Source organism: Pagrus pagrus (assembly GCF_965226575.1).
Source record: "Pagrus pagrus genome assembly, chromosome: 20".
Taxonomy (NCBI): Eukaryota; Metazoa; Chordata; class Actinopteri; order Spariformes; family Sparidae; genus Pagrus; species Pagrus pagrus.
This window is the reverse complement of record NC_140207.1, coordinates 22,623,270-22,650,522: the sequence shown is the minus strand read 5'-3', so window position 1 is coordinate 22,650,522 and position 27,253 is coordinate 22,623,270. Positions and strand designations below refer to the sequence as shown.

Sequence of the window (27,253 nt, the reverse complement as noted above, 5' to 3'; positions counted from 1 at the left end):
TTTACCTCCCACACACAAACAGCCACATTAAATCTGCCAGTCGGGGTTCTGGCCTCTGCTGTCCAGGCAGGATCTCTGGTTGGAGACTGGGACAAGAGTTGAAGGGTGACTACAGGAGTAGAGAGGGAGGGAATGTCTGAGTGCGAGGGGAGGCGCTAGCTGGCGGGGCCTGGGACCTGGACCAGACAGACAGTGAAACGTCACGCCAAACCCAGACTCCCCGACTGTGATCACATTCTTGTGTGTGTGTGTGTGTGTGTCTGTGTGTGTGTCTCTTTTTGTGGCGTTTTGAGTGTGTGCGTGTTACTGGGGGTACACAGTGTTAGTAGCTCAGAGCCAGCTGAGGCTGCAGTGGAGACAGACAGAGACAGAGGCACTGAGCTGTACATGGCAAGCACCACTGAATATTGAGTTGTATGGGACTGGGAGATCTGCTTTTGGGAGGAAATTTGGCAGGTGAGAGTGCAGGTGCATGCGCATGTGTTGCAAACAGTTTATGTATGATAGGGTCAACTGTATAGAAGTGTTGATGTTTTATAAATGCCTACGTGTGAGTCATTTGTGAGTGTGTGTGTGGATTTGTGTCTCGTGGATTTTAGTAGCCTTGTGTTATTAACTTACACATGTACGGCGCGTCATCAGTGAGGAAGAGAAACTAATGTTCGATGATCCATGTTGTCACTGCAGGTTGTAAGCTGACCACAGGGGGACAGACATCTGCGTTGCGCCAAGAGCCGCAGGGAGAGGTGTGGCCACACTCACTTGAACCGCAGCAGGCCTTGGCGACGGACTTCTTATCAGGTACAAGGTGGAGAACATTGGTGACACTTCCAAATAAAATGAAATAAATTAATAATGTTTCAAAAAACTATTGTTGATGATAGTAGGGCAACAGTTTTGGGTGAGTTTCTGACATGGTGTCTTAAAGGAACGGTTCACCTATAAATGTAAATTCAGTCATTATTTCCTCTCCTCTCTCCGTGCTGATGGAAAGTCAGGTGAAGCTTCGTAGTCCACAAAACTTGTCTGGAGCTTCACAGCAAAACAGTGTTGCAGCATTCTCCTAAACAACTGAAGTAGCTGGGGACTATGAGGACTAATAACCGACGTAATCCAAGTCTCCTGAAGCCCCAAGATCCAAAATAAATGTATATATATATATATGTATTATGTCAACTTAATTGATCCCCCAGCAGAGAAATTAAATTCAGATGGGGGACAATGCTAACACTTTTAGCTTTGTAGCTACAGTGAAGATTTCAGCTTTATAAAGGGTGTAAATAATATCCTTTAAATTCATTTTTTAGGTTGTTTTTACTTTGTGAAACAAGTCCCCAGCTACTTAAGCTGTTTAGGTGAATGCTGCACTTCTGAGTTGCTGTGAAGTTCCAGAAATGTTTTGTGGACTACGAAACTTCCCCCGACTCATTGGTGTAGACAACGACGATTTTGGGCGAACTGTCCCAGAAGCGATTTTAGTTTGAAACATAGATAAGGAAGGACATGTTTAATGTTTGTAGTCAGAATAACAATAACAGCTAATAGTTTATTTCAGAGATCACTACCATCTAAGTAACAGCTACTACCACAGGTGTGTCTGAGCCACCTGACTCAGAATGAGCTCAGACCAGAGTCAGGAGTCTGGTCCCTTCAGACTTGACTTTAGACTCCACCCCAACTCCACCTTTACTCATGACTTAACTTAAATAACCTCACCAATACCAAAGATTAAAAAAGACGGATTAAAAGAATGCAGCCAATCAACTTTGAATCAATTTGAGAACAACCAATCATGTTGCAGAAGCAGAGGGCAAGGATGCATTTAGCAGTGCAAACCAGCAGGCACATAAAATGGACTAAACAGAGAGTTTAGGACTTAGACTTGAACTGGAACCTTGGACTAAATTCTTATTTTATTGCAAAACTTGAGACTTTTTCCAAACTTTGGGACATTGTTAAAGTACTCATGATCAAAATAGTGAATAATTCTCAGTTATTCTTACCAGAGTGAACTTTATTAAGAAAGTATGTTGACTAATAGGAATATGAAAAGGACTTTATCTGTCGTTGTCAGTAGCTCTCAGGATACAAATATAAAAAGTAAACAAAGACCACAAAGCTGACCAAAGACAAGTAGAGAATGTTGTTATTGTCAGGTCAATATAGCTATTCGAGTATGTGTTTGAGAAATCTAAGCTTGTATTTGCTAAAATGTAGAAACCTTTCCATTTCTCTTTTTGTTTCCTTCCTCCTTGCTGTCTACCACCACCTCGCCCACTCTAAATTATTAATGCCTTCTTGCCCCTTCACACCTATTCCATCATCTCCATCCCTTCTTTTCTCTTTTTGACTGCTTCATCCATCTTTGCCCTTTTTCTCTCCCTCAACTACTTCTTCTTTCCCACATTTCTCTTCATCCTCTTCTCCCTCTCTGTTGTTGTTTCCCTCCATCTTGCCAGCCTCCATGGCAGGTTATTCAGACCCTCTGGGCTCTCAGACCAGCCCTGCCCAAATGATGGATGCTGGCCGAATGGGAGCTTTTTCAGGTATACCTCTAATGCTTCCTTCTAACTGCCACACAGCAGCGCTGCATTAGTACTGATGCTGGTAGTACTACTATGATACCAGCAGCACTAATAACTTACATTATTAGGTTGACAGGTACTTCACAAACATGAGCTTAAAATTGCAATTTGAATTTTTTTATGGAATAAAATGGAATGGAATAGTCATACATACATGCACACATGCACAGTCACACACGCAAAGTGCACACACACACACACACACACACACACACACACACACACACACACACACACACACACACACACACACACACTAGTCTTTGAGGCCTTTGAGGATTTTTTAGCTTGGCTCAACAGAACCAATTAATTTGACTTGCTGTGCTGAGTGGTGGTAACTGTGTTAACACATCTTTGCTTTTAACTGGGCTGCAATGCAAATGTTTCCTTTACCTTCATGGGCCTCTAATGCCTTTGTTAACTGACCTGTTGGACTATGCCTTTCTCTTCTATCTTTCTATCTATCAGAATAGACAACATATTGGTGTGAATCTCAATTTCTTCAACATTTCAAGATTTACAACATTTTTGTTAATTTCTCAGTGAATAATATATGGATCTTGATGAAAAAAAATCGGGTGAATTTCGGGTGATTGATATTAGTTCATAAACTGATTCTTTCAAATAAAGCAAGTAGCTAGCTGACACTACTGGCCTGGATAAATGAGATGCTGCTTTTAGTGTAACAGACCAGGTACATGCATAGCTAAATCACTTTTGAAGAGGATGCATTTTGTGTGGAACATTATCTTTTTTTTTTTACTGATCAGGTCAACCTTTAGCTTTATGAGTAAAGTAAACTCTGTTATGCTGGTAACACAACCTACAGTGTAGCTGTAGTGAGAGGTTGAATGCCTCTCTACATCTATGAAGATATGTGTAAAAATAATCTGCAATGTCCTCTCATGAGATATATGTGTACATACTGTATAAAGTTTGATTTTGAATTCTTCTCTAAATTCTGTTAATGGTTTGTTTTTAAAAAAGGAGTTGTTTCCCAATCATAAAATTCAGTCTTTGACGATCATTAAAGCAAACAGTGATATTTCAGTACCCAAAGCTCTTGTTCATTCATTTATTTTTTCATAAAAATGTCTGGCCTCATAAAATCTTCCCTGAGAAATGGCTCTTGTTGAGGCAAAGCTTGTTGGCTGCATGCAGAGTTGTAGCTGTCATGAGCTTGGTATCTGCTGGTACTCCAATGAGTGACACACACACACACACACACACACACACACACACACACACACACACACACACACACACACAGTATGAGCTATGAGGCTGAGTTATGTCTTTCACCAATGCCAACCTCTGCATACCCAGACCTCACTGTTGCCTTAATGAGACCTGTCGTCTCTGGGCCACTGCTCCAGGCTTGAACCCTCACACACACACACACACACACACACACACACACACACACACACACACACACACAGAGTTGACACTTACATCCATGGATGCCCACAGAATTACTCTAACACATTTTCCACCAATTAACACATTGAACCCTCATACACATGGAAAACCTCACTAACCCCCTTATCCACACACAGACACAGAATATCCAGGAGCTGAATGTATGAGTTGAGTTGTCTGAGTCATTCTTGCTGATGTATCTTTTTATCTCATGCCCTCTTGGGCTGTCTCTTTTCTTTTTTGTCTTGTTCCCTCTCCTTCTCATCTCTTGCTCTGTCCTTGCTTTGTTAATGTACAGTACTGTTCTTTGTTTTGTCCATGTTTAAAAGAAAGAATATCCTTGTCTTCATTCTTAGTATTTGAAAACCCGCCATAACAGCCCAGGCACCAGATGAAACATTTCTGCCAACCATTGATTCATTCACATTTGTTTGTGTCATAGTACCATATTGGCATTTGTACAAAACCATGTAATATAACGTTTCGTTCACATTAAGTGTGTAGGACCTGACCCACTGAGCAGGCAACGTCTGATTGATTGACTTTAGCTGGATATTGTGCTGTTGCAGGCTAATAGAAGCAAGATAAAGGGCTACCCTCTGTTAAATGGATTATTGTTTGTGTATGTTTAATAACAGTAGCATCATTGCTAAGATAATCCCCAACCCTGAACCTATGTATATGTTTGTCTGCTTTGTATCGTCAGGTTTCTCCCAGCCTGGTGGGATGGGGGTCAATGTGGAGGTGGGGACTGCACCCCTTTCAGCAGAGAGGATACCAAGTATAGCAGAACCCCAGCACCCTATACCCCCAACGGGGTCAGAAGCCCCCAAAGACCACACCCCCATGCTGCCTGAACCCCAGGCTCCTCGCAGCCCTCTGGACCTGTCAGCAGGTAATTCACTTGCAGATTACCTTTACATGCCAATGAAAGGTGTATCTAGTAACAAGAAAACCTGCTCTTCTTCAACAAAGTTGTGCTTGACAATCAAATTTTATACGCACATTCACACATTGCCCAAAGCAAGTCAGCCAATTATCTGGCACAAATGGAGCCTTTGTACCTTGCTCATGGGCAGGAATTTCCCCTTTTTCTCTTGATACAGTAGACTTCCTCAGCTGTCCAACCAAACTGATGTTCAATGCTATTTTCAGTTTTGTAATATGCTGTAGGTACAGGGCTACAGACCACCAGGGTTGAGCATAAGCTGAAGTGGTATTGTCATTGAAAACATTAAAATCCATGGTGCACTTTCCTGACTATGATGTCATGATTTGTAAGATACTTTCTTTTTGACTTGCTGAATAATTTATCTATTTGTTTCACTAGTCCTCCTGATATTTGTGCACAGATGATCTGTCCACTTAGCTACTTCTTTTAGCAGTCTAATGCTTTACAAACGTATATACTTATGAAGTGTTCATTTCTAGACCTCTGTAATATCTGACGAATACTGCTAATTAGGGCTGAATGATATGGTGAAAGAAATCATACTGCGATTATTTTGATGGATACTCTGATTGGTGATTCACGATTAGTGGGAATGATTATTTTTGCATTAGGGGCCGACCAGTATCGTTTTTCAGGGCTGACACTGATACTGATTATTAGTAATGAAGGAGGCCAGTAACTGACATTAGGAACCCAGAAACATTTGCAGTGAAAATAAAAATCTGAGTGTCAACGTTTTGAATAAGTGAGGTTTGCTCAATTACTGCACTTAAGTACAATTTTGAGGTACTTTACTTGAGTATTTACAGATGAATCCCTGTTAAACTCCCCGTTCCTCTGTGACGGGGCCCTAACCAGTCCATGACAGGGCCCTAACCAGTCTTTGACGGGGCCCTAACCAGTCTTTGACGGGGCCCTAACCAGTCCGTGATGGGGCCCTAACCTATGAGTGACGGGGCCCTAACTGGTCCTTGACGGGTCCGCTCGGACCTGCAAGAGTCAGTGACTGGAATGAGATCCCCCTTGATGACTTAGTGTACGTGGGGCCGAATCGTAATGCCCCTAAGCGCTGTGTGTGAAAAACCAGTTGCAATGGTTTATCGATCCACTAGGAGGAGCAGTGATGATGAAAGCTGAACCATTACTTCAGCGTGAAATCAGCTGTTCTTACTGTGTCATAGGCATACAGTATTTGATGTGCTTTTGAGAGTGTAATTCCCACACAGAACATATTGAATGATTATTAGGCTACCATATTATGAGGTCATCAATATTATGCTTCAGCTTTTGGTTTTTCAACAGTTCTGCATGAAAGTGAAAGTAAAATGGCTGGAGAATTAATGATTTAACAGGAAGGAAAAACTGTGTGACCAGCACTTGTCTGAGTGGCTGCCTGCACTAAGAGCATCTGCAGTGGTACTGAGACAAACTATTATAGTGTAAGAGCCATTTCCTTGTTTGTTATTGTAGTCAAGTTTCACCCCTGCATTAAGTCTGTTGTGTCATTCTACTTCATATAAAGTAGGCACTGTACAAATAAACTTTATTTAATTTTGACTAAGACCGGAATTTAATTAGTAACAAGGTTTAACTGTAGCTTACAGTCATAATAAAAATAACAACCACAACAATGAAAAAAAAAAAAATAACATAGCAGTGTATCAGAGACCACAAATCATTTTCTGAACTTAATGCTTTAGAGAGTGGTGTAGATGGCAGAGTAGAGGGCCCTTCTCCAGCAGCTATTGGGGGCTTCTGCAAAAATGTCCTGAGTGCATCTGAAAGATTTAGGGTAGAATACTACATATCTGCAAACTTCACATGTAGGAACTTCAGAGTGTTGAAAAGTCCAAAAGTTGAAATGTATAGAAAAAATATCAATTTCCAAAATCCACAACATGTTTTTATCTAACAAAATATTCTGCTTCAATATATATTTTTGCCGTTTAGCCTTTAAAACATTTTCACTGTGGCAAAAAAAAATTTGCTCTCCTGACAGCATGGTCTAGCAGTAATCTAACAGCATGAGAAATAAAATGTTTTTTTCCTGTTAAATCTTTAATTTTCCAGCCATATTACTTTAACTTCAAATAGGTGAAGCATAATATTGATGACCTCATGATATGGTAGCCTAATTATCTTTAAATATGCTCAGTCCTTGATCATATTTGTATTTGAAGTATTTGGTTTGAATATTTCACTGGGTGTGGGTGGTTACAAGACGCATGAACTATTACGCTCAGTTGACACAATTTCAGAGATGCAATCAGTTTATAAAAGTGTGTTCACAAACATCTTCTGCGTATCTTGGGAGGTGACGGAGGCCAAACGCATCATTAGCATTACAGTGCATCTTTTTGTTCTTGCTTAATGGGCACTGGCCATCCCAACAGGTCTCCCAGCCCCCCACACTCATCTGGCGGCTGCAGGGCTTTTTGAATCAACTACAGATTTTTGTCCTGCATTTTCACAGCGTGCGTCCACAGACAAGAAGAGCACAGACAGATCTCAAGAGGCAGAGCCGCTGCACATGCTCTCCAAACTCTGATCAAACTGTCTAAGCCTGGCTGTGCTGATACAATATAAACTAAGAATCTGTTGCTACACTGCCTATTCAACATGCTGTGAGGAACATTTTGAGTGTAGTACTTAGCTAAAATAGAGAAAGATCATGAACTGGAAGTCCGCCCTATTTTGTTTATGTACTATGAAAACGGAGGCTAAAAAGCCCTGATGAAACTCTAAAACAAGGCAGTGATGAGCAAACATGAATAATGGTCCTGTTCATTGTCTATTTCTCTCCTAAAGTGTTTTCAGAAACATAATGTAGTGGCCTTTTCAGCTGTTCTCTGGTTATGTAGCAACAATTTCAAAAATATTAGTGTCTTTCTACTGAATATACAGATCACTTTTATGCCAGGGCCATCTTAGTCCCACAAAAGTAAAAGTAAGCCTACTCATTAAAGGTGCACTATGTAGTTTGGGGGAAGAAACCCCCCATTTGTATGTGCCTCAACAAACTAAATACACACACTGTCTTTGTTTTCATGACAGAATAAACTGGATAAACAAATGGTCCATTTCAAAATAATATACATTATATTCTCAATTTTTATAACTATTGATGCATTAATGTGTTCATAAGTTTAGGGCTGCAGCAGGTAAAGGATGAACTCATTTTAATAACTTTATATACTGCTGGTTTGGCTTAACCTATAATAATATAACCTAGATACAACTTTAGATTATTGATATAAAATATATATAAACTAAGTAAAGTAACCAGTCGGCCTAACGCTAACTAAATTAAAGCTTTAAAATAAATGAAGTGGAATAAAAGTGTAATATTTGCCTCATATATATATATATATATGTGTGTATAATATGTGTGTGTATATATATACATACATATACATATACATACACATATATATACTGTATATATATATATATATATATATATATATATATATAATGGAGTAGAAGAATAAAGTTTAGAGGGTATTTATCCTGTATATGTGTTTTGTGAGGGAAACGCCATCTCATGGTGACAACCTGCAGTTGAATGAATGGGTGTGTTTACAGTGGAATCTAGCCACTCCCAGTCAGCTGGCAGCCGAAAGATATTTATTTGGGAGGGGGAAAATCAAGGCGACTGCATCTGTACATTATACTTCTACTCAACTACATTTATTTGATAACTTGAGTCACCAGTTACTTTGCAGCTTCCGATCATTCAGTGTTGATAGGCTGTTACTTGTGACATTTAACCAATCAGATCATGTTGAGTGAGACCACAGAGTGGTGGCTACAGAGAGAGGATGCTGCATCGGAGCCAAAGTATTGCATTTTTTAAAACTAAATTATTTTGTTTGCAATCAGACACAAAAAACCCACAGATACTGACAGTTGGAAAAATGTTGAATATCAGCCGCGATGTTCAGCCAGGCCAATAATCAGTCTATACCTATTTTGTGTCACAATTTTTATTTTCACTGTGAGAAAACATTTGAAATCTGGAGAACAAGATTTGTACGTCAGGACATCTCTACAGCACTCCAGTACTCACATTTTACCTTTATTGAAAAATTGCAGTTTCTTGTGATTTGGATACTTGGCTGTATTGCGATTTGGCTAATATTTCCTTTAATTGTGCTGCCCTACAGCTTATTGTTATTTGAAATACTGTAATAAGACCCACCTCTACAGCATGGTTTGAACTGAACAATTCTTTAATCGTGAGGTGTTTCATCATTTTGTCCACCCACTGCATTTTTAAAAAAGGAATAAATAAGAAATGATAACTTTATCATACAATATATATCATATATATGACTGTGGCCTATGCTGCACCGGCTGATCTGTTCCACAGAGGGGTGCAGTATACAGAGCAGCTGTCTGTCTCTGTTTTTCTATAGTGTCCTTTTCGCACACTCAAGCTTCAGTGTGATTTAGTCATCCAGCTCAAGGTCAATGCACATCTGATGCTGACATGTATAGGGTGCCAAGGCTTCCAGTCATATACTGTATGTGTTTAGTCTGTGTGTGTGTGTGTGTGTGTGTGTGTGTGTGTGTGTGTGTGTATGTTTATCCTACAGAGAGAAGCTGTCTGTGTCTCCCACTGTCCACTCTCTCTTGACCAGCCCCTCCCTTCCCCCACCACAGCCGGCCCTGCACACCCCATTGGGCTGCTCTCCAGTTCAGTGCACATCTGATCCTAGAGAGCATGGAGTTGTAGTTGTCACCATGCAGTGGCTTGTGTCACATAATATGGCCATGCTTACATCCTGTCCCATGTGGCTAGAGGAACAATGCACAAAGCATCACGGCAGCTGAGCCCCCATGCTGTGCTACCACACAGCAGGTGGCAGGAACCCTTGTATGTTTACAAAATAAGAGCAGGGGCACATATCAGAGTGGGTATGCATCTGTTTGGTGATTTCACAGCTAGTAGAGTTTGGCACCACATAACCATGAACTGGGGTTGGGCGATGTCTGCCAAATTGGCATATGACGATGTCTTCAGTGAAACATTGTGATGGATGATGCTATCATTCTTTTTTTTTATGAATTTGAGGCAGCGTGTACCCTCAGTGTTGTCGTAAGGCAGCAGTGGCATATTAGGTCACCACTGTAGCCACCGCTGTTTCACACCGTTGCTCTGACATGAATCTCCAACTGTCTCACCCTGCAGAGGAAGCTATCTCCTGTTACCAATGACATACATCCCTGTGTCAGGTCTCCGCACCACACGTCCGTAACTTAGCTTTGTTCAGCCTCTCATGCATAAAACAACGTTGGCCAACTAGCCACGGAAGCTAAGCTAAGAAAACTGTATTAAAACGGCATGACTGAGAGAAACAGCGGCCTGTGGGAAAAGGAAACACTGCTGCCACAAATACAGAGTGTCCTGGGTTCCCCTTATTGAGCTGGTGTAATAAGAAAATAATAAACAGGACATGGAGACAGAGAGATTAGTAGTTGATGTTTGTCAGCCATCAGCGATGGATGATGCCATCGTTAATCGGCCCAACTTTAACATGAACTGTAAAAAGATATCTAAAAGTACAAGTCTCGTTCCTCTTCTAAGATCCCTTAACTGAAGCTTTGTGGGTGGGAGTAGATGGATGTTGTTGATAGCCAGCAGACACTCATTTAACTCATAAAACAAAGCAAATGCAAAATCTTATCAACTGAACTAATACTGATTTTCAGCTATTTCTTCATGTCTTCTTAAGGACATTCCCGCTGAAAACAATCTCATGATACACTGTGAATTCTCAAATAAGCAGAGGTGAAGAAAGATTTTGGGAATATATGGTACTGTAAAGCATTGGGCATTAAGGCAATCCTGTAAACAATCCAGTCACTGGGAACTTGTCTTGGCACGAAGGGCCTTTAACCACATTTGTACAGTCTATCATTGTTCCTTGACCAGGTGATCCTACATGACCTGAATCTGGTTTGTTGAATTCCACCTGCTGCTGAAATGTTAACTTCCAGAGACCAGATACACAGCAGGAATGTTTGAGTCAATACAACTGAGCTGTGCTTCAGTTTAACTGCAAATAGTAGTGCTCCAACTTGAGTCACTGCAGCAGATGGAGATGATTCATTAACAAACTTTTCAATCAATCTGTTTTAAGCTACTCTTGCTTGTTAGCCCCACACCTCTTCTGTGAAATTGATTGAAAGACTGTGTGCCTGTCTGTGTGCAGAATCTCTCTATGTGTGTGTCTGCAACTGCTAGGTAAAACATGGTGACTCACCAATGCAGCAATCACCAACCCCTCCTTCCCTATTACAAGATGTAGAGTGCCGACCTCTGAAAACGTGAAGGGACTTTGTAATGAATCTGAATGAGGGACTGAAAAAGAGCAGGACAATTAAAAATGTATCAAAGTGGCAGCATTAATTATGTTACATTCCTAAATTTAAGGGAAAAATTCAACCAAAAATTAAAATTCAGTCATCATCCCCTCCCCTGATGCTGATGGAAAGTCGGAACAAAACATTTCTGGAGCTTCACAGCAAAACAGCATTGCAGCATTTTCCTAAACAACCGAAGTAGCTGGGGACTAGTTTTAAAATGTAAAAAACAAGTCAAAACAACAGCAACCCAAAAACATCATCATCCCATCAAATAGCTCCAGAAATGGCTAGTTCCCAATTTTTTTGAAAAGATGTTATTAACACCATTTTTAAAGCTGAATTCTTCACTGTGGCTGCTAAGCTTAAAGCGTACACTTAGTGTGAAGAAGGTCTATAAGCCTGACTGTGCATCGAGGGTGTAAATAAGGTCTTTTCAAATCAGTGTGGGATCTCTGGGATTAAACTACACAGGAAAAGCTGTTTAAGGCCATTTTATGTTTTTTACATTTTAAAAAGTCCTCATCTACTTAATTGTACCACCTTTGAAACTGTAGAGTTACTACAGTGTGTGCAGTTAAGGCAAGTTGACTGTTCTTCTATGCTCCCTTGGCCTAATGATGTTGCAGGACACAACATTTAAGTCATTCTGATTCATTTGCGTGATGTCTTTTTCTGCCTCTCCCAATTATTGCACATACAGTATAGAGAGTCGAGTTCTGTCACGGGTTTGTTCATATGAAATATGGCACTCCAGAGAGTAACTGTACTGAATGGGGCCTGACAGCTGCTCCACTTTAGCTCTTTTTCTCTGTATCTTTGTGTGTGCGTCTGTGTGGATAACTAAGAAGTGGAAACAAACTGGGCCAAAGCAGAAGAACAACCTTGTCTCAGCGGGCAATGTCCCCTTTACTCTTGTTACCTCTTGTCTACCTGAGCTTTATCATACAATGTCCCAAGACCTGGCTGTTTTAGTTACAGAATGGCTGCCTATAATTGACCTCCTTTCTATGGGACCATTACGCAGTCTTTTTGTTTTTGTGTGTCTGTCTCTTTGTTCATGTATGTGTAAATATAGAACACTGTATATCTATATTGTGACCTTAATTGCCTCTGCACACAGATACACAATCGTGCACACACAAATGCATAGACACACATCTTGTCTTGATCTTAAACAGAGCTCTTTTGCTGCCCAACAGTTTCAGCGTGAGTGTGCAACTCTGTACTATAGGCCCTGAGGCTGCAGTGAGTCAGCCACCGAAAAGTACCATCATTTAATTTAATACTCTTCAGCATGTGTGTGTGTTTGATTCTCATTCCTCCCAGCACTCACTCCATCACTCAGTATAGACACAGACAGAATTTTGAGACTTGAAATCCAGCTTGGGGTGGATTTTTATTTGGTTATAATTTCAGATCAATAAAACACACATTTGTTTGTTTTACTGACTGAAGAAGGAAATGCACTTCAATGAATGAAGGAGAAAAACCATCCCTTCAGTTCAGATCCATGGTTGTAGTGATTAAGGCTTGGCTTTTTGGAGGAACATGCACCCCTTGTGGCTTTGGATTGAATTCCTTCAGATGCTACTATGCTGTGTCTGATCCATTTTGTCATCTCCTAAGCCCTTTCAAGGTTACAGTTAATTAAAAGATGCCATAATAGTGTTAATTTGTTGTTATTTTGTTATTTACTGTTATCTTCTTTGTAATATTGTTTTGAGACTAAGAATTTTTGCGTCTTTGTCATACACTCTAAGGTTTCTGTTATTTTCTATTTGAGTTAGACTAAGGGAACCAATTCATATAAACAAATCATCCCCCCCAACCTTAAACTCTCCCCTCTTCACCCACAACAAGGTGCCTTAGGCGATGGTTGGCCAGGCCAGGCTGGCTTCCTACCAACAGACGTTCCTTTCAATCCTCATGCCAGCCATCTCGCAACCAGCCCTGACGACCCACCTGACGGTTGGCCTAGCCGAGAGAGTACAGCCTATGCTGGAGGCGACGAAAGGGAGGGAGATGGATCAGACCGAAAACAGAGGAAAAAGAAGAAAAGGCGACAGAAGGAGGAAGGTTCTTTTGAAAACATCGAGAGTAGGAGTCACCTTGAGGTGCAAGCACAGGGAGAAAACACTCCTTCAACCGAGGAGTTTTACCACAGGATTGGCCCAAGGCGGGATAGAGGAGAGGGTGGCTGGGAGGAGCAACTTGGGAAGAGTGGAGGCCGAGGGAAGAGGGGTAAGAGCAGGAAGAAGCTTCCGGAAGAGTGGGGAGTGATGGCGGAACCATTTGTCCCTGCGTCTGCTGCAACCTCTCAAATCACAGAGGAGGTGATGATGGATCTAGGGAGCTCTGTTCAGGGGAACCTGGAGTCCTCGTTTACAGACATGGACACCAGCCAGAGCCCCTGGAAAAAGGAGGTTTTCCCCGAAGAAGGCCTGGTCCCTTCCCCCCTGTCCCAGGACCTATTCTCTCCAACTCTTACTCCCATCAACCCATTGATCCTGAACAGCGAGCTGAATGCCACAGCTGCTCCATTCACCATGCCCTCCACCAACAACAGTGCAAACCTTGGCTCATGTCCGGATGACCCATTTGACCACCTTATAGATACCGAAAATGCCAGCTTGGGTAACAGCAGCCAGGCCTTTTTGCCACCTTTCTCACCAGAGAATGAAGCAACAGGTGGTGACATGGTTGACAGCGGGATGTTTGACAACACCAGTCCCCTCCAAGAGTCTCATGTGGAAGGCATTCCTGAAGGAGACACTTCCGCTTTCAGCCCTGCCTCCCAGCCAAGCCCGGGAATCTCCCCAAAAATTGAGGTGTTAGCCTCAGCCCCGCCTCTCTCACCCTCAGATGCTTCATGGCTCCTGAACGACTCCCACATGAGCAGCAACAGCGAGCTATTTGACTTCAGTGACATGAGCACTTCAGGTCATCCTTTACCCTTAGGATTGTCCTTCGACACCCCTAGCCCAGCCCCTCTCCGCTCCCCAAAAACCACAGCGCAGGAATTCCAACCCAAAGAGCACAAAGATGCCAAGTCGGCCCAGAAGCAATCCAAGAAGTCTCGTTCATCATCTTCCTCCTCCTCTGTGAAGAGTCCCACCTCCCCAGGAGAGAATAAGTTCCCTCTACAAGAATCCCCAGTCATCACCCCTTCTTCCCCTCCATCGGCCAACCCTCTGGCAACTCCAGGATCTGGTCTTAACCCTACAGCTAAGCCTTTCTTTCCAAGCTTTGCCGACTCCACGGAAGAACCTGCTGCGGTCCCTTCGGTTATCCCCATCATTGAAGGTTGGTTGTAGTCAGCCCTGGACAAAAAAGTTAGATGTAGATAACTAAAAGAAATGAGTGGTTTATTGTCATGCATGATGCTTCCATCCAGCTTGAGTCATTCAGATATTCAAACCTGATTTTTAAACAATCCTTTGGACAGAATTGATTCCTTGGGTGTCCTTGACTCATTAGGGGTTTAGATGGATAATCAGACCCATTTCTATTGCCCCTTGCATGGACACATTTGTCTAAAACCTGGCTGGGGCTTTTTGGCTTGTCCTGTTGGACTGTTTTTGAGTGACTAACGCATGGGCTCAAGTGTTGACCAACTGAGGCTGTGGATTGGCTTGACTTTAATCTGTGAGTATCTTCATTGCCAATGATGCACTGCTGGGATTTTCTCATAATTAACAGTGTTGTTGTTGACGGGTGTGCTACTACTAACCAATCACGGAGTCTTTCTCCTTAGTGACACCACTAGGCATCTTCACCAAATCAAAACCAACCTTCTTTTTTCTATTCTTTCCAGGTGTATGTGTTAACACTGTAATCACACTCTGTTTCCTTGCATCCAGGTTTGAGATGTCACTCTTTCTTCTCTGTCCTGTGTCCAATTAACTCCTTTTTCTCACTAGCTGCCTGTTTCTTTACAACTTCTCCTAGAAAAGAATGTTGAAGGAAAAGGCTTTGTTGATGTCATGTTAACTCCTTTCTGTTGTTATACATCAACAGTTCACATCCTGGTGTGTATCCTGAGTGTATCCTACAACGTTTAAGACATTTCAAATGTTAATTGTTGTTTTTGTTGATTTTACTTTCCATGTTCTGTGATGATTGCTGCCTTGGCTGATACCCCATCATAGGTGAGTCCTATTTTGATTTTCTCTTGCAGCTTTTTTGTGATTTTCATGCATCATTATTGGGACTAATCATTGGGCTATTACAGAATTGTTGACAGAACATTCAGACTGTTGAGTGCTTATTGAGTGAAAGTTTCGGCAACAAGGCTGCTTAGATCAGAAATGAGTTGAGTCTTTTTGGTGACAGTAGGGTGCCATCTTTCTCTTTGCAGATGACGTTGTCCTTGTGGCTTCATAGGGCCTAACCAGTAATGTGCACAGGAGCAGGCTGCTCCATTTCTGTTGTGACAGTTGTTGTGTTTCCAACCCTAATCACAAGTGTGTCGAATGACCTAAAGAGGGAAATTGCCAAAACAAGTAACAGAAAGTATTTTCCTTTGCAGGGTGGCTTTGCTCACCTTTAGAGGAAGGATCCAAGGATCCAAGAAATCCAGAAAGAGCAGGGAAATGTATCTGCATTAAAGAGGCGCTGGTTAACTTGTTTTGGGGAATATGACAAGGACACCTCCCAAATGCCTCTCCCAAAGTTTTTCATGTCATTTCTATCTGAGAGGAGACTTCAGGAAAATTCAGACCATGGTGGATTAGATATCCCATCTGGCTTAGGAATACTGTGGGATCGCTCAGGAGGGGCTGGAAAACTTAATGGGTAAAAGGATGTCTCAGCTACCTTGCTTAGCTACAGTACCTACAGTTGCTATTTGTTCACTGCGGCATATACTACAAAGCAAGTTCAACGTACCTTGGATATCTTTTCATTACCTTGCTTCACTAAGCCTCACAATCACAATCACGCTAAGAGGTCAGACAAAGGAGGTAGCAACTTGATAAGTCAGCCCAGGTTTTCCACATCTAGCCATGAGCACATTGACATAAAAGGGGAGGTGTTTGCAGCTTATGACCATTCGCAAACATGGACAAATCCTCTGGAGGCGGCACAGAATATTTCATTAATGAAGAGCAAACTTAGAGACAAATATAAGAAGTTAAAACACATAATTGACGCTAAAAGCAACAAAGCTACAGCTGCCAAATGCAGAAAGGACCGCTGACATAAAAAAAATCACAGACTTTGTGAATACGTAAATTAATAAGCTTATAATATCACTCTCATCATTAGGACACAAGTAAATCTGACTATAATTATATTTGTGTATTCCATTATGTAAATGTTTTGCTTACATGTATTTTTATGTTGTGTATGACAATCTTATAATTTTTCTTTAATCTGAAACCCCTGCGGCATCAAACAGACTTTGGAGCAAATACAAGATAAATATGTACCATAACAAAACATAAATGTACTTTTGGTGTTATCTCATTGAAGATTTCAAGTGTACAGAAGTACACCTATCCTGATCTGTGCACCAAAGAGAATTCACCCAGAGAATTGATTGGTCAGTAGGCAGTAGGGATGGGCGAATCGATCCAAAAATATCGATACCTCCACCCCTTTTGTAGAGCTATTCAAGCATCAATTTGATGGATATAAGGGGTCGGTTTCAGTTTCAGTTTTCAACGTAAAATGTTCAGCCGAGTGAACACATGTAAGCCTTCACTTTGCTTCTCCACGTGTTGTGTGCACAATTCCCGCATTGTGCATGCGCATTTCACCCTGGTACGCACCCTGACAACTAGTTCATCCGACATGCAATGATGGCTGAATGCAAGAGGGGCGTTGTTTGGAGCTACTCCACAGCTGTAAATGAAACTAAATAGTACAAGGGGATGTTGGTGTATGTTAATGCATCCCTATGGTTATTTACTTTTAAGTGCAATTTGGCATTTGTGCACGTGTATACTTGCAAGTGTTTGTTTGTGTGTATGCGTGTCTGTGTGCACGGTTGCGTGTGTGTGTGTGTTTTCGCTCTTTTCCAGAGAAGCTGATTTATGGAGATACATAGTTCCAGAGGATTTATTTCCCTGTCCCTCCTTTCAACACTTCCTGTCTCTGCCTCCCATTGGAGACTGTAATGAGGACTGAGGCAGCCTTCAGCTCTCCACAGGAACAGCAGAGTGTTGAACCTGGCTATTAAGCAGCTTTGATCAATGCCCCCCATCCTTCTACTAGAACGGAAGGGCTTACATTAGTATTTTTGTCACTTCCAAGTCCCATGAATTGGAGGCTAAATTCATGCTTGTTGGGCTGAAGTTTGATCTCTTTGTCATACACAGAATGGTTATGTTTTGTGTGAATGTGTATGTTTTGGTGTGTGTGTGTGTGTGTGTGTGTGTGTGTGTGTGTGTCATATGAGAGAGAAGGCAGAAGACAAAATGCTGATTGCAGCTGGCTCTGTCTTCCCTCTGTGTAATGAGAGCTTTGTTAGAGGCCAGGGGTGGATCTTTGTCACCAAGAGTGGTATTTAAGCCTTGTACAAAAGATAGGAAGGCATGTGGAGCACAATAAAGAGCAAGAAGAGAGACTTTGGTACAGTACAGTTAGGAAGAGAGAGGTTGACATGCAGAAAAACACTGCTCAAGTCAGAGAAACAAAAAAAGAGGAACAGAGTGATGTATAAGAGGGGAGCAGGGATAGAAAACTTTGCTTTTGTATCAGAGGAGAGAGAAAAGGAAAGGATAAAGGAAGAAGAGATGATGCTGTGGAAGACTTGTGGGATTGATGCAGGAATATGACGAGATGAACAGAATAGTGAGAGGGAATGAATGAAGATAATTCATAAACCCTTCTTGTGATGAAAGAGACATACAGGAGTAATATTGAGAGGCAAAAGCCTAGATGGAGATGGAGAACAATGTAAACCTTTGGGAGGGTGATGTTTAAAAGTGAAAAGAGAGAGCGAGGGTCAGAGAAGTATCAGCATTGGACAGTCTGTATCTACACGTTCAGTTTAACAGCAGATAAAGCTGAAACAGATACATAATACTTCTTATTCATCATTGTGTCATTTTTAGAACTGGGAAATGTGGAACATGTTGGGACATTTTCAAATCGTTTATATTTCACTTCTGAAAGTTGAAATAGCAGGGACTGGTGCTGCTTCAAAGTGGATTATTGTGCCGAGAGTTGTGTCTACTCTATTACCTACCTGTGAGGCTATTAATAGACCACTCAAAATACAGTGTATAAAGTGTTTCCTTCCAACAACAGACGACAACCGTCTACACGTCTTTGCACTGTATGATAGTACACCACACAGAAAAAAAATATATGATATTTTCAAATATTGCAAAGACATTGTGTAGGGTCTAGTGGTTTTGTTGACCAAAATGATATAAGACTTCAAGCTGCACTCATTGATATTTTTATGTCAGCAGTTGATGAAATGACTGAATGTCCTGTGAAAGGGGGTCACTTGTTGTGTTGAACCCACAGATTATTATTACCCGACTCCACTATTACCTCTCAGCTTTACTGAGTGTTTTAACCTCGTTCAGCTCATTGTTTTGGTTTTTGTGTCTGGAAATTAATCATTAAAACGGGTTTTCAGCAGCAGCTGGAAGCAGTTATCTGCAATGAACCTACTGTACAATCCCTGTCTAGCACCAAACATATATAGCTATTTGTTAGCAAACACATTCACCATAATCACTTTAAAGGTGACTTCATTTCATTGTTTTTTCACAGATAGTTCTACTGCCTCCAAGTTTTGTTTTTTTTTTGTATTACTTCTAAGTTTCTTCTTTCCTTTCTGTTTTGTTTTTGATTCTCTTTCCTCATATGGTGCTTTCTACTCTAAACTTATTAAGTCAAATAAAAAGTAGATGTGGCACCAAAATAACCAGGAGGCAGAGTCAGGCCACATCGCAACAACACCTGTCCTCCTCAAGCACCAACACCATTCCCTCTCTCTCAAATAAACCACCGCTGTGGTCCTGTCTCCTAGACAGATACAAATACACACCCACACAGACACACATACTGTGAGCAACTGAGTCATCAAGCTATTTAAGGACGAACACAAATCCTCAAAAGGCAGACAAGCGTGAATATACAGTATCAGCAGTCTATTTTTACCACATAGTGCTTTTCGCTGTTGTTTAGGATCTTTTCATTGGGGCACAGGCTGTTAGATGGTAGCCCAGAAGGGAGTTTTGTACAGTATGTCCCCGTCCCTGAACTGGGGTGAGCTAATTCCTTTTGACAGCTTCTGGGGAAGTGGTGGGATTTCACCTTGGTGCTACCATTGTAGAGACCAACTAGCTAACTAGAAGCTAACAGTAGTAGTGTGAGTCACTCTAGGTTATATTTCAGAAGATGTACCATGCCTCAGCAACAGATGCTCAATCTATAGAGATAAGATCCTATAGGACAACTGTATTTTTGTGAAATAGATTTAGTGGAACAAAATCAAAACCAGCTTCATGTTTCAGTTGTACTTACAAAACATCTCATAACATAACAGATCTGATGGCACAATCCACCTCGAGACAGATTTCTATTTCTGATAATCAAACGTAAAACCAATTAAACCTTCTTGCAAAATCGTTTTCCTACTTGTTTTCTTTACTCCTTGGGTCTGACACATAGGTAGCCTTCCACACACGAACGTGTGACCCATAAGACTCCCTCCTCTGCTCATCCTGCCTTCTGAGTCTAACATTAACATGCTCCTTGTTACTGTTCAGCTCCTAAATGAGTCATGACCTTATTTCTGTCCAGTGAAGTACTTTGCTATATTAATAGAAGATGTCAAAATAGTCCCTACAAGATTTGCTCTTACCATCTCTTACCAAGGTTTATACCAAGTTCAGCGCATATACGCAGGTTTTTTTAATTGTGGGTAAACCCTCGAAATAATAGGTGATTGACTCCTTTCACATTGCCACTGGATGAGTTTGCCTGAGCGTGAGTTTCTGTTTTGTTTTTGTTTTTTTAATTTTGCTATATTTTGTCATCACAAGCGTGCCAGTAAAAACAAGACAGGATCATAAACTTCATCAGACTACATCCAGAAGACATTAAGCTTGTTTTAAAGCTTCTTAATCAATTACATTTTGAATTAGACAGACATCACGCTTTTATCTCATCAGAAAGCTGGCAGGGATCAGACATTGAGGACAATAACAATGTAATAGTGGTTACTTTTTGATATCTTTTACTTTCAGTTTTACTTCTCTTTCAGTCTCAGCGCTGACTGAACAATGTTCGAGAGCTGCTTGAACAGAGACAGATGGTGTGTTTGGTATGAAAGGGGTATTACAGTATGTATGTTTGTATCTGGCATCTGTCTGACCATACTTTGGTTGATCTATCTATTTGAAGTCTTCAAGCCCAAACTGAGATAACCCTGTTGACATCACCAGGGATTATATTGTCAGATATGGCAAAGCTTGTCCAGAGCCACAGAACATTTTTTTTAAATGTCTTGATGTGCTGGATACTATTATCCATAACTATTATTGAGCTTTTTGAATTTTAAATGGTGGAGTTGGCATTTAATGTAAGAAGGGAGAATGTATTCTCTGTCCATGGTGCTGAAACCCCATGTGGAGGGAGCCTACATTCATGTCCCTCCTAACAACAGTTCTTTACATACAATATACCATTACTCTTCTTCCTTTACACTATTACAATCATTATTTCTGACATTTGTGATAAAAGGTCTATTTTCCAGAAGTTAAATTACTCCAAACTTGTGAAAAACAAGATTTAAAAAGTTTACTTTTTTAGGACTAAACACCTTATATTAAAGAAGAAATTTCAGTGTGAATGCTGGATGTTGAAAAGGTGACGCTCAACTAAATCTCTGGCTTTAATTTTTGAAGCATCTGAAGGAGCATGTGCTGTATAGGGATTCAAATATCCTATGCCCCTAGGCTAGGAGCTAAACTGCTTGTTTGAGGGGAAGCTAAACTCCATTGCCGGCTTGAATTTTTGATGGATAGTTTCTGGTTTAAAGATTGAATGAGCAGATAAGAGTTAAAAATAGAGTCAATATTTGAAAAAGTTTTTTAAAGTGTCATGAGATAAGTTTAGTTGTGACTTGGACTTGGCATATATATACCAAGTCACAACTAGTCACAATTAGTTTAGTTGTGACTTGGCATATATATACCAAGTCACAACTAAACTTATCTCATGACACTTTTCAACTGAAGCAGGTCTTTAATTATTTCATTTGCAAAGGGGGTGAATGGTGCCTGTACTAAACGCTGGGAGCTAATCTGTGTATCTTGAGAAATACCTGGGAGCTAAACTGCATCTCTGACTTGAATTTGTGTGCAGAAGCAGCTTAAGAGGTATGAAGTGTTGTCAATTGCTATTAATGGGATAGAAAAGTTAACGAAATTAGTTTTAATGGAGCTTCTGTCTTAAAAAATGAGTGTGCAGGTACAAGTTGAAAACAGTATGACGAGCTGGAAAAGTTTTCTGAACTCATATGAAACTCTGCCTTTTCAAGAAGAAGTTGACCTGATTTCCAATTTAGTAGAGCAACTTTATGGTCTGAGCTTTGCTTAGACAGCAGCTAAGCAAACAAGTAGGTCTGTACTGCACAGTAAGTTTTCAGTGTCCCACCAAGATAAATCCAATATGTCATCTTGGCTTTTTCAGCAAGTTACATTTAGCTGAAGACTCCTCTGTATTTGGCGTGAGAGATGTTTGTGAGAGAGCATTGAAGAAATGTGTTTTGCGGATTCAGTATCTGTTAAATAGAAATAAATAAAAACAGATGCTTAGAGGAATGCATCTGAGAACAGCAGAGGCCGAGCCATTGCCCAGGCGGGCAGACGTCAGACAGACTGAGAGAATTCAAGAAAATTGAATGACAGGAAACGAACATGTCTGAGGCAGAGGAGTGTCCAGAAAAAAAATTAGACTGACAAAGGCGTGGAATATAATCATAAAGAAAGCTGAGAGATAAACAAACGGAGGGAATGAGGGAGGGAGGTTTAGGCAGGGAGAGATTTCTGAATACAGAGACAGAGAGGCAGAAAAGCATACAAACAGATTCAGATAGGTAGACATTAATTTAAGAGATGCTTATAGACAGTGTGGCAGGGAGTAAAAATGTTAAGCATGCGCAAGCTAAACAGATGTATGTGTTTATAAATGTATATAAACATCCCACTGCAGACATTTGATCCCACAGACAGGGAACCACAAGACATACTTGAGGTACACTTAAATTGCATTATATGTGTCATTGTATTGTGTTGTCATTATGTCATTACTGTGTGCTTTAGATCAGACAAAAAAACACTAGTGGGAAGTCTTTTCTATAACCAGCTATTTTGAATAAGTCTAGCTTGATATTTACATGTCTGTGAGGCTCGTCATGGAGGCGCTTATCCAGATGCATAAATGCAAAGATGAACTTCATCTGAAAGGAAAAACCTCATAAATGAGTAGGGGGACATTAAAACACCTTTAACCTCCTGTACAATAGATTCAGTCCAGTCGCCAGTATAAAGTATTGGCAGTTCATGTGTCTGCAAATCACTGATTGGCTTCAGATCACGTTCACATCACATGTTTATGACCATAAGCACAGCATTGACACATACAATTGAAAATTGAAGCTTAAAAAAACGTATAGTTTCAACAGTGCTGTGCTTTGCAGAAATGTACATTGCCAACATTCATTCTGGCAACTGGGTTTAGTATTTTACCATGTTGAAAACTGCATAGGAACCCTTTCAATGAATATCAGCCAGCAAAGAAAACCATGTTAGCATGTCATTGGAATGAATGCATCAAAAACAGTTGGGTGCCTCCATTAGTAAAGGACACAACACTAACGCTCAACCAGAAGCTCTAATGGCTTTTAAAAGGTGCCAGACTCACAATTTCTTATTCAGGCAGATAAGCAAGTAACAGTGTGCACAACTGGCCCTTTATGCCTCAGCAGCTAGAAGAAGGGTTCACTTAGCACCTTCGTTTGATAGAGCTGTGTCTGAGAAAAGACTCCTTTTGGAGTGGAAAACCCACCCCAGACAATTCAGGAACGTTGAAAGTCATTAGATGATAATGAAGCTATTAACAGCATTCTAATTTGTCACTTTAGTAATTGACTCCTTGAACCTGATTGACTCATTGTGAAAGTCACACACACAAATCTGCTTATTCTTTTTAACAGATTATGGAGGCTGGAGATAAACTATTGATAAAGGTCAAAATGTCATTTTCAAGTTTCCAGTGGTAGACAGACATGAAGTGCGTTTGGGGAGGGACAGGATGAAGGAAAGGAACAGGGATGGGGGAGTTGCCATAGAGACTAAGGATCAGTTAATGTTGCTCTAGTAACAGCAACACATGCTGGAGTTAATGAGACCCTACGTTGACAAGACACTCTCTGACTATACAGTGTCTGTTCAACACACACACACAACAAACTATGAAAGGGGCGTAAATCAGTTGCAAATGATTATTGAAGATTATTCTACAAGACATGTTAGCAGGCTGTAAGGCAGAAAAGGCAGAAATACCAATTAATCTATCACAAGAGCCTCAAAAGACCAGAAGACATCAATAACATTAATTTTGAGGACAGTACATTTGTAATATTAAAGTACATTATTGTGTGTTGATTCGCTTTGAGCTACAATAAAACCAACCCAACAACCAAAAGACAAAAACAACCACCCTAGTTGGCAGAATAAATGTTGGCAATGTACATTTCTGCAAACCATGGTTATGTTGAAACTTTACATTTCTTCATGTTGGAATTTTATGTTGGTTTACATTCAATTTTCAATATGATGTTGTGATGTTGTGCTTATGGCCTGGTTAGATTTAGGCACAAAAAACACTTCAATCAATCAATCAATCAATCAATCAAAAGATTGAAGATATCTGTTTTGGTCGCCACAAACAAATTGTCTCTTAAAAATATCCAGTGGTTTCACACTTACAAATATTAAAACAGTCTTGAACTGCAGTCACTGGCTTAGCAGCCTTATTGCCTGTAACTCTAATATACTATAATATACAATATACAGTACTCTTGTATTGTAAAAAAAAATGTCACTATGGTAAGTGACTCATACGAATGTGAATGTATGATTCATTTGCAGTTCATACCAACATTTTATCCTGGCCACTACGGTTGGGTACCAAACTCTTAAGGGTTTTGTTCTGTGGGACAGGTGTCACATCTTATTGCAAAATGATGTCCAGAAATCAAAAAGAAATTACCTATTAATACAGGAGTATCTGATGTCCTCCATATTCTCCAAGGTTCTATACTTGGACCCCTTCTTTTCTCAACTTAGATGCTCCCATGATTATCCATAAAACACAACATTGCTTTTTAACTGACACTGTATAATAATGAAACATACAAGCCTCATTAACAGTCTGTAGGATATCAAATCTGGATGGCTTTGAACTTTTTGAACTGTCAAAGTTATCTTGTCAAATTTGAGTCAGTCAAATCTATGCCTCTCGAATCTATCTCTACATCCAAGACTTAGTGCCGTGGTGACAGGGTTCTCTCAGAAGCTCCCGAAACTAAACTTTCTCAGTTTTTCTCAGTCTGTTGAAGCTTTCAGAATCCAACTTAAAAGACAGTATTAGTCATTGGTCTCTATCAGTGTCTAACCAAACCTGTTTCTGTATATCACAGTGTTTGTCATTTGTTGTTGCTATGACAATAATGTAGCAAAGACTGTTGAGTTCATCTCCTCATTTACAGTGAAAGTCTGAGGAAACCAAGTGGAACGCAAACAGGGTGAACGCTCATGGAGCAGTATCAGCGGTAACATAAAAGCAAGCATGAGGCTGTGTAGGTTTTCTGTGGCAGTAGGTTTTGGTAAGTGATTGCACGACACAAACCTCAGCAGGAGGCAGTCAAAAACAGCAAAAGCCTCCTCTTTCATCATCTTAATTATGCAAAACAAGTAAACAAGGCAGGCACTGGTGCATTTCTGTACCAGACTGTGAATTATGGAGATATCCTCAACCAGCAGGCAGCAGGGGAGGAGATGGAGAGAGAGGAGGAGGGAAAACGGATGAAATGTTTTGACTTAGTGCCATCAAAGAACAGTCTGAGCTGAGCACCACACAATAATACATTCTACATTGAGCTATGCCGAGTTCATATTCATGGCATGTGTGTGTCAAATTAAAGAAAAAAAGGTGTCAAGAGCCTTTCACAATTTACAGTTTGCTATAAAAAATGAAAGCTGTGCTTAAAGGTGGGGAGTGAAATAGATGAGGGGCAGAGACTGAGCTGTCACTGGTGTGAAAATAGTCTTCCAGCAGGCATGGTAAAGTTCGTGGTACTACTGTGTGTGTGTGTGTGTGTGTGTGTGTGTGTGTGTGTGTGTGTGTGCGCGCGTGTGTGTGTGTGTCTGTGTCTGTGTGTGTGTGTCTGTGTCTGTGTGTGTGCATGTGTGCGTGTGTGTTTGTGTGTGTCTGATGAGTGTCTGACTGTGACACAGGTTAACTAATCCAGACTGGAAATGGAATTGCACTGCTAACTGAAGCTTAACATAGAGCTCATTTTGTTTTATTAGCAGGGAACTGACTTTGTCCAGTAACACCAAACTACAGGACCTGCAGGCTTATAATGACAGACAAGGTTATTGAAAGTATTGTCATAAAATATGGCGCAGACATTCATGGCCTCCAGAAGATGAATTCTCAAGACTAGTCTAACCCCACCGGCAGGAAGTCTCTTGCCCCTCCCTAACTGAACAATATAGACATTAGCATTAGCAATGCTGCAACACTGGTAGAACAGCAAGGTCATACACAGCACAAGCACACCAATTACTGTGCTGTATTCAGAACTCAACAGGATAATAGGTCTGATGCACAGTAATACCACAGTTGCCAACTTTGGGGAACTGGCTGGAGTGAGATTTTAATGCCATTGGCTCAATCACACGAATGTGCATGATCACTTCACCATGTGCACATATTTGGACTCAATACACCATCAGGGTTATGTAAGGGTAATTCTACTTGTTGAGGTAGAGAGTTGCTAATTCTCCGAAGAATTTTAGACTCAGTGTGATGAATCAGATCTCTTTAATACATGCAGCATGGAGAGAAGACCCACAGCGTTCTCTCCAGTCTTCCAAATGTTTCTGACTTAAATACAACAGAACAGTGGTTACATACTTTACGACAGGTGTTAAGCACTCCTTCACAAACAATGACCCCCTGATGTTTGTGTTGATTGTACCTTTCCCAGGAAAGCAACCCTTTGATGTTTTATTGGACAGTAAATGTCATCTTATCTACCTGACCTATTCTAACACTGACAAGTCCCCACCCCTTAGGTAAAGGGTACATTGATTTCTGAATCCAAAACTGTTTAATTTGCACAGTTTGGAAAAGCATTCAGCTTACACATCTGGCGGGAGCTTAGGTCTAACATTTAGGATATAGCCGGACTATGCCACCCTGGGACTTCCCACAGACAAACACATACTGTACCTGAGAGCCTCTCACAGTATAGCTGCTAACTCTACGTAGCCAAGAGAGCACATCTCCTACAGTCTTACACAGTTAGCAAATTTCAGCTATAGCAATTAAGTTGGCAAATCAAAGCATACTATCCCACCTCGCAAAATGATTCTCTCTAGAGCCTTTTTCATTTTAGAAGACCTGCGGCTACACAGTGGTGTGTAACCATTGGTTTCTCTGGTATTAGCGCTGTAGTAGATGGGGCATTTTCCACTGCTTGGGACATAGAAATTAGTTGAAACCATCGCTGTGCCTAAGTATAGCCTCACAGACCCACGAGCCTAGCTGTAGACTCTAATTAATTTAATAATCAATAGTATAAGCAAAGTTACTTTCTGACCTCCATTTTGTAATATACCATTAATGGTTCAAATCTTGCAAATCTGGTCTAACTGTGAAA

The 27,253-nt window shown here is 40.7% G+C and overlaps 1 protein-coding gene across 8 annotated transcripts in view; it reads left to right on the top strand.

Annotated features, from left to right (window-relative positions):
- The window catches only part of LOC311249442 (uncharacterized protein), a 131,135-nt gene that overhangs the window by 58,429 nt on the left and 45,453 nt on the right, over positions 1 to 27,253 (top strand). For 5 of the 8 annotated variants that reach the window (XM_084340471.1, XM_084340476.1, XM_084340474.1 and 2 more), the window contains 4 exons: positions 688 to 801; positions 2,460 to 2,546; positions 4,714 to 4,902; positions 13,192 to 14,634. In XM_084340471.1, the coding sequence (XP_084196597.1) occupies positions 688 to 801; positions 2,460 to 2,546; positions 4,714 to 4,902; positions 13,192 to 14,634 (1,833 nt within the window). Of the gene's footprint in view, positions 1 to 370; positions 457 to 687; positions 802 to 2,459; positions 2,547 to 4,713; positions 4,903 to 13,191; positions 14,635 to 27,253 lie in introns of those variants that run through there. The other 3 variants (XM_084340475.1, XM_084340472.1, XM_084340478.1) reach the window with 3 other exon arrangements.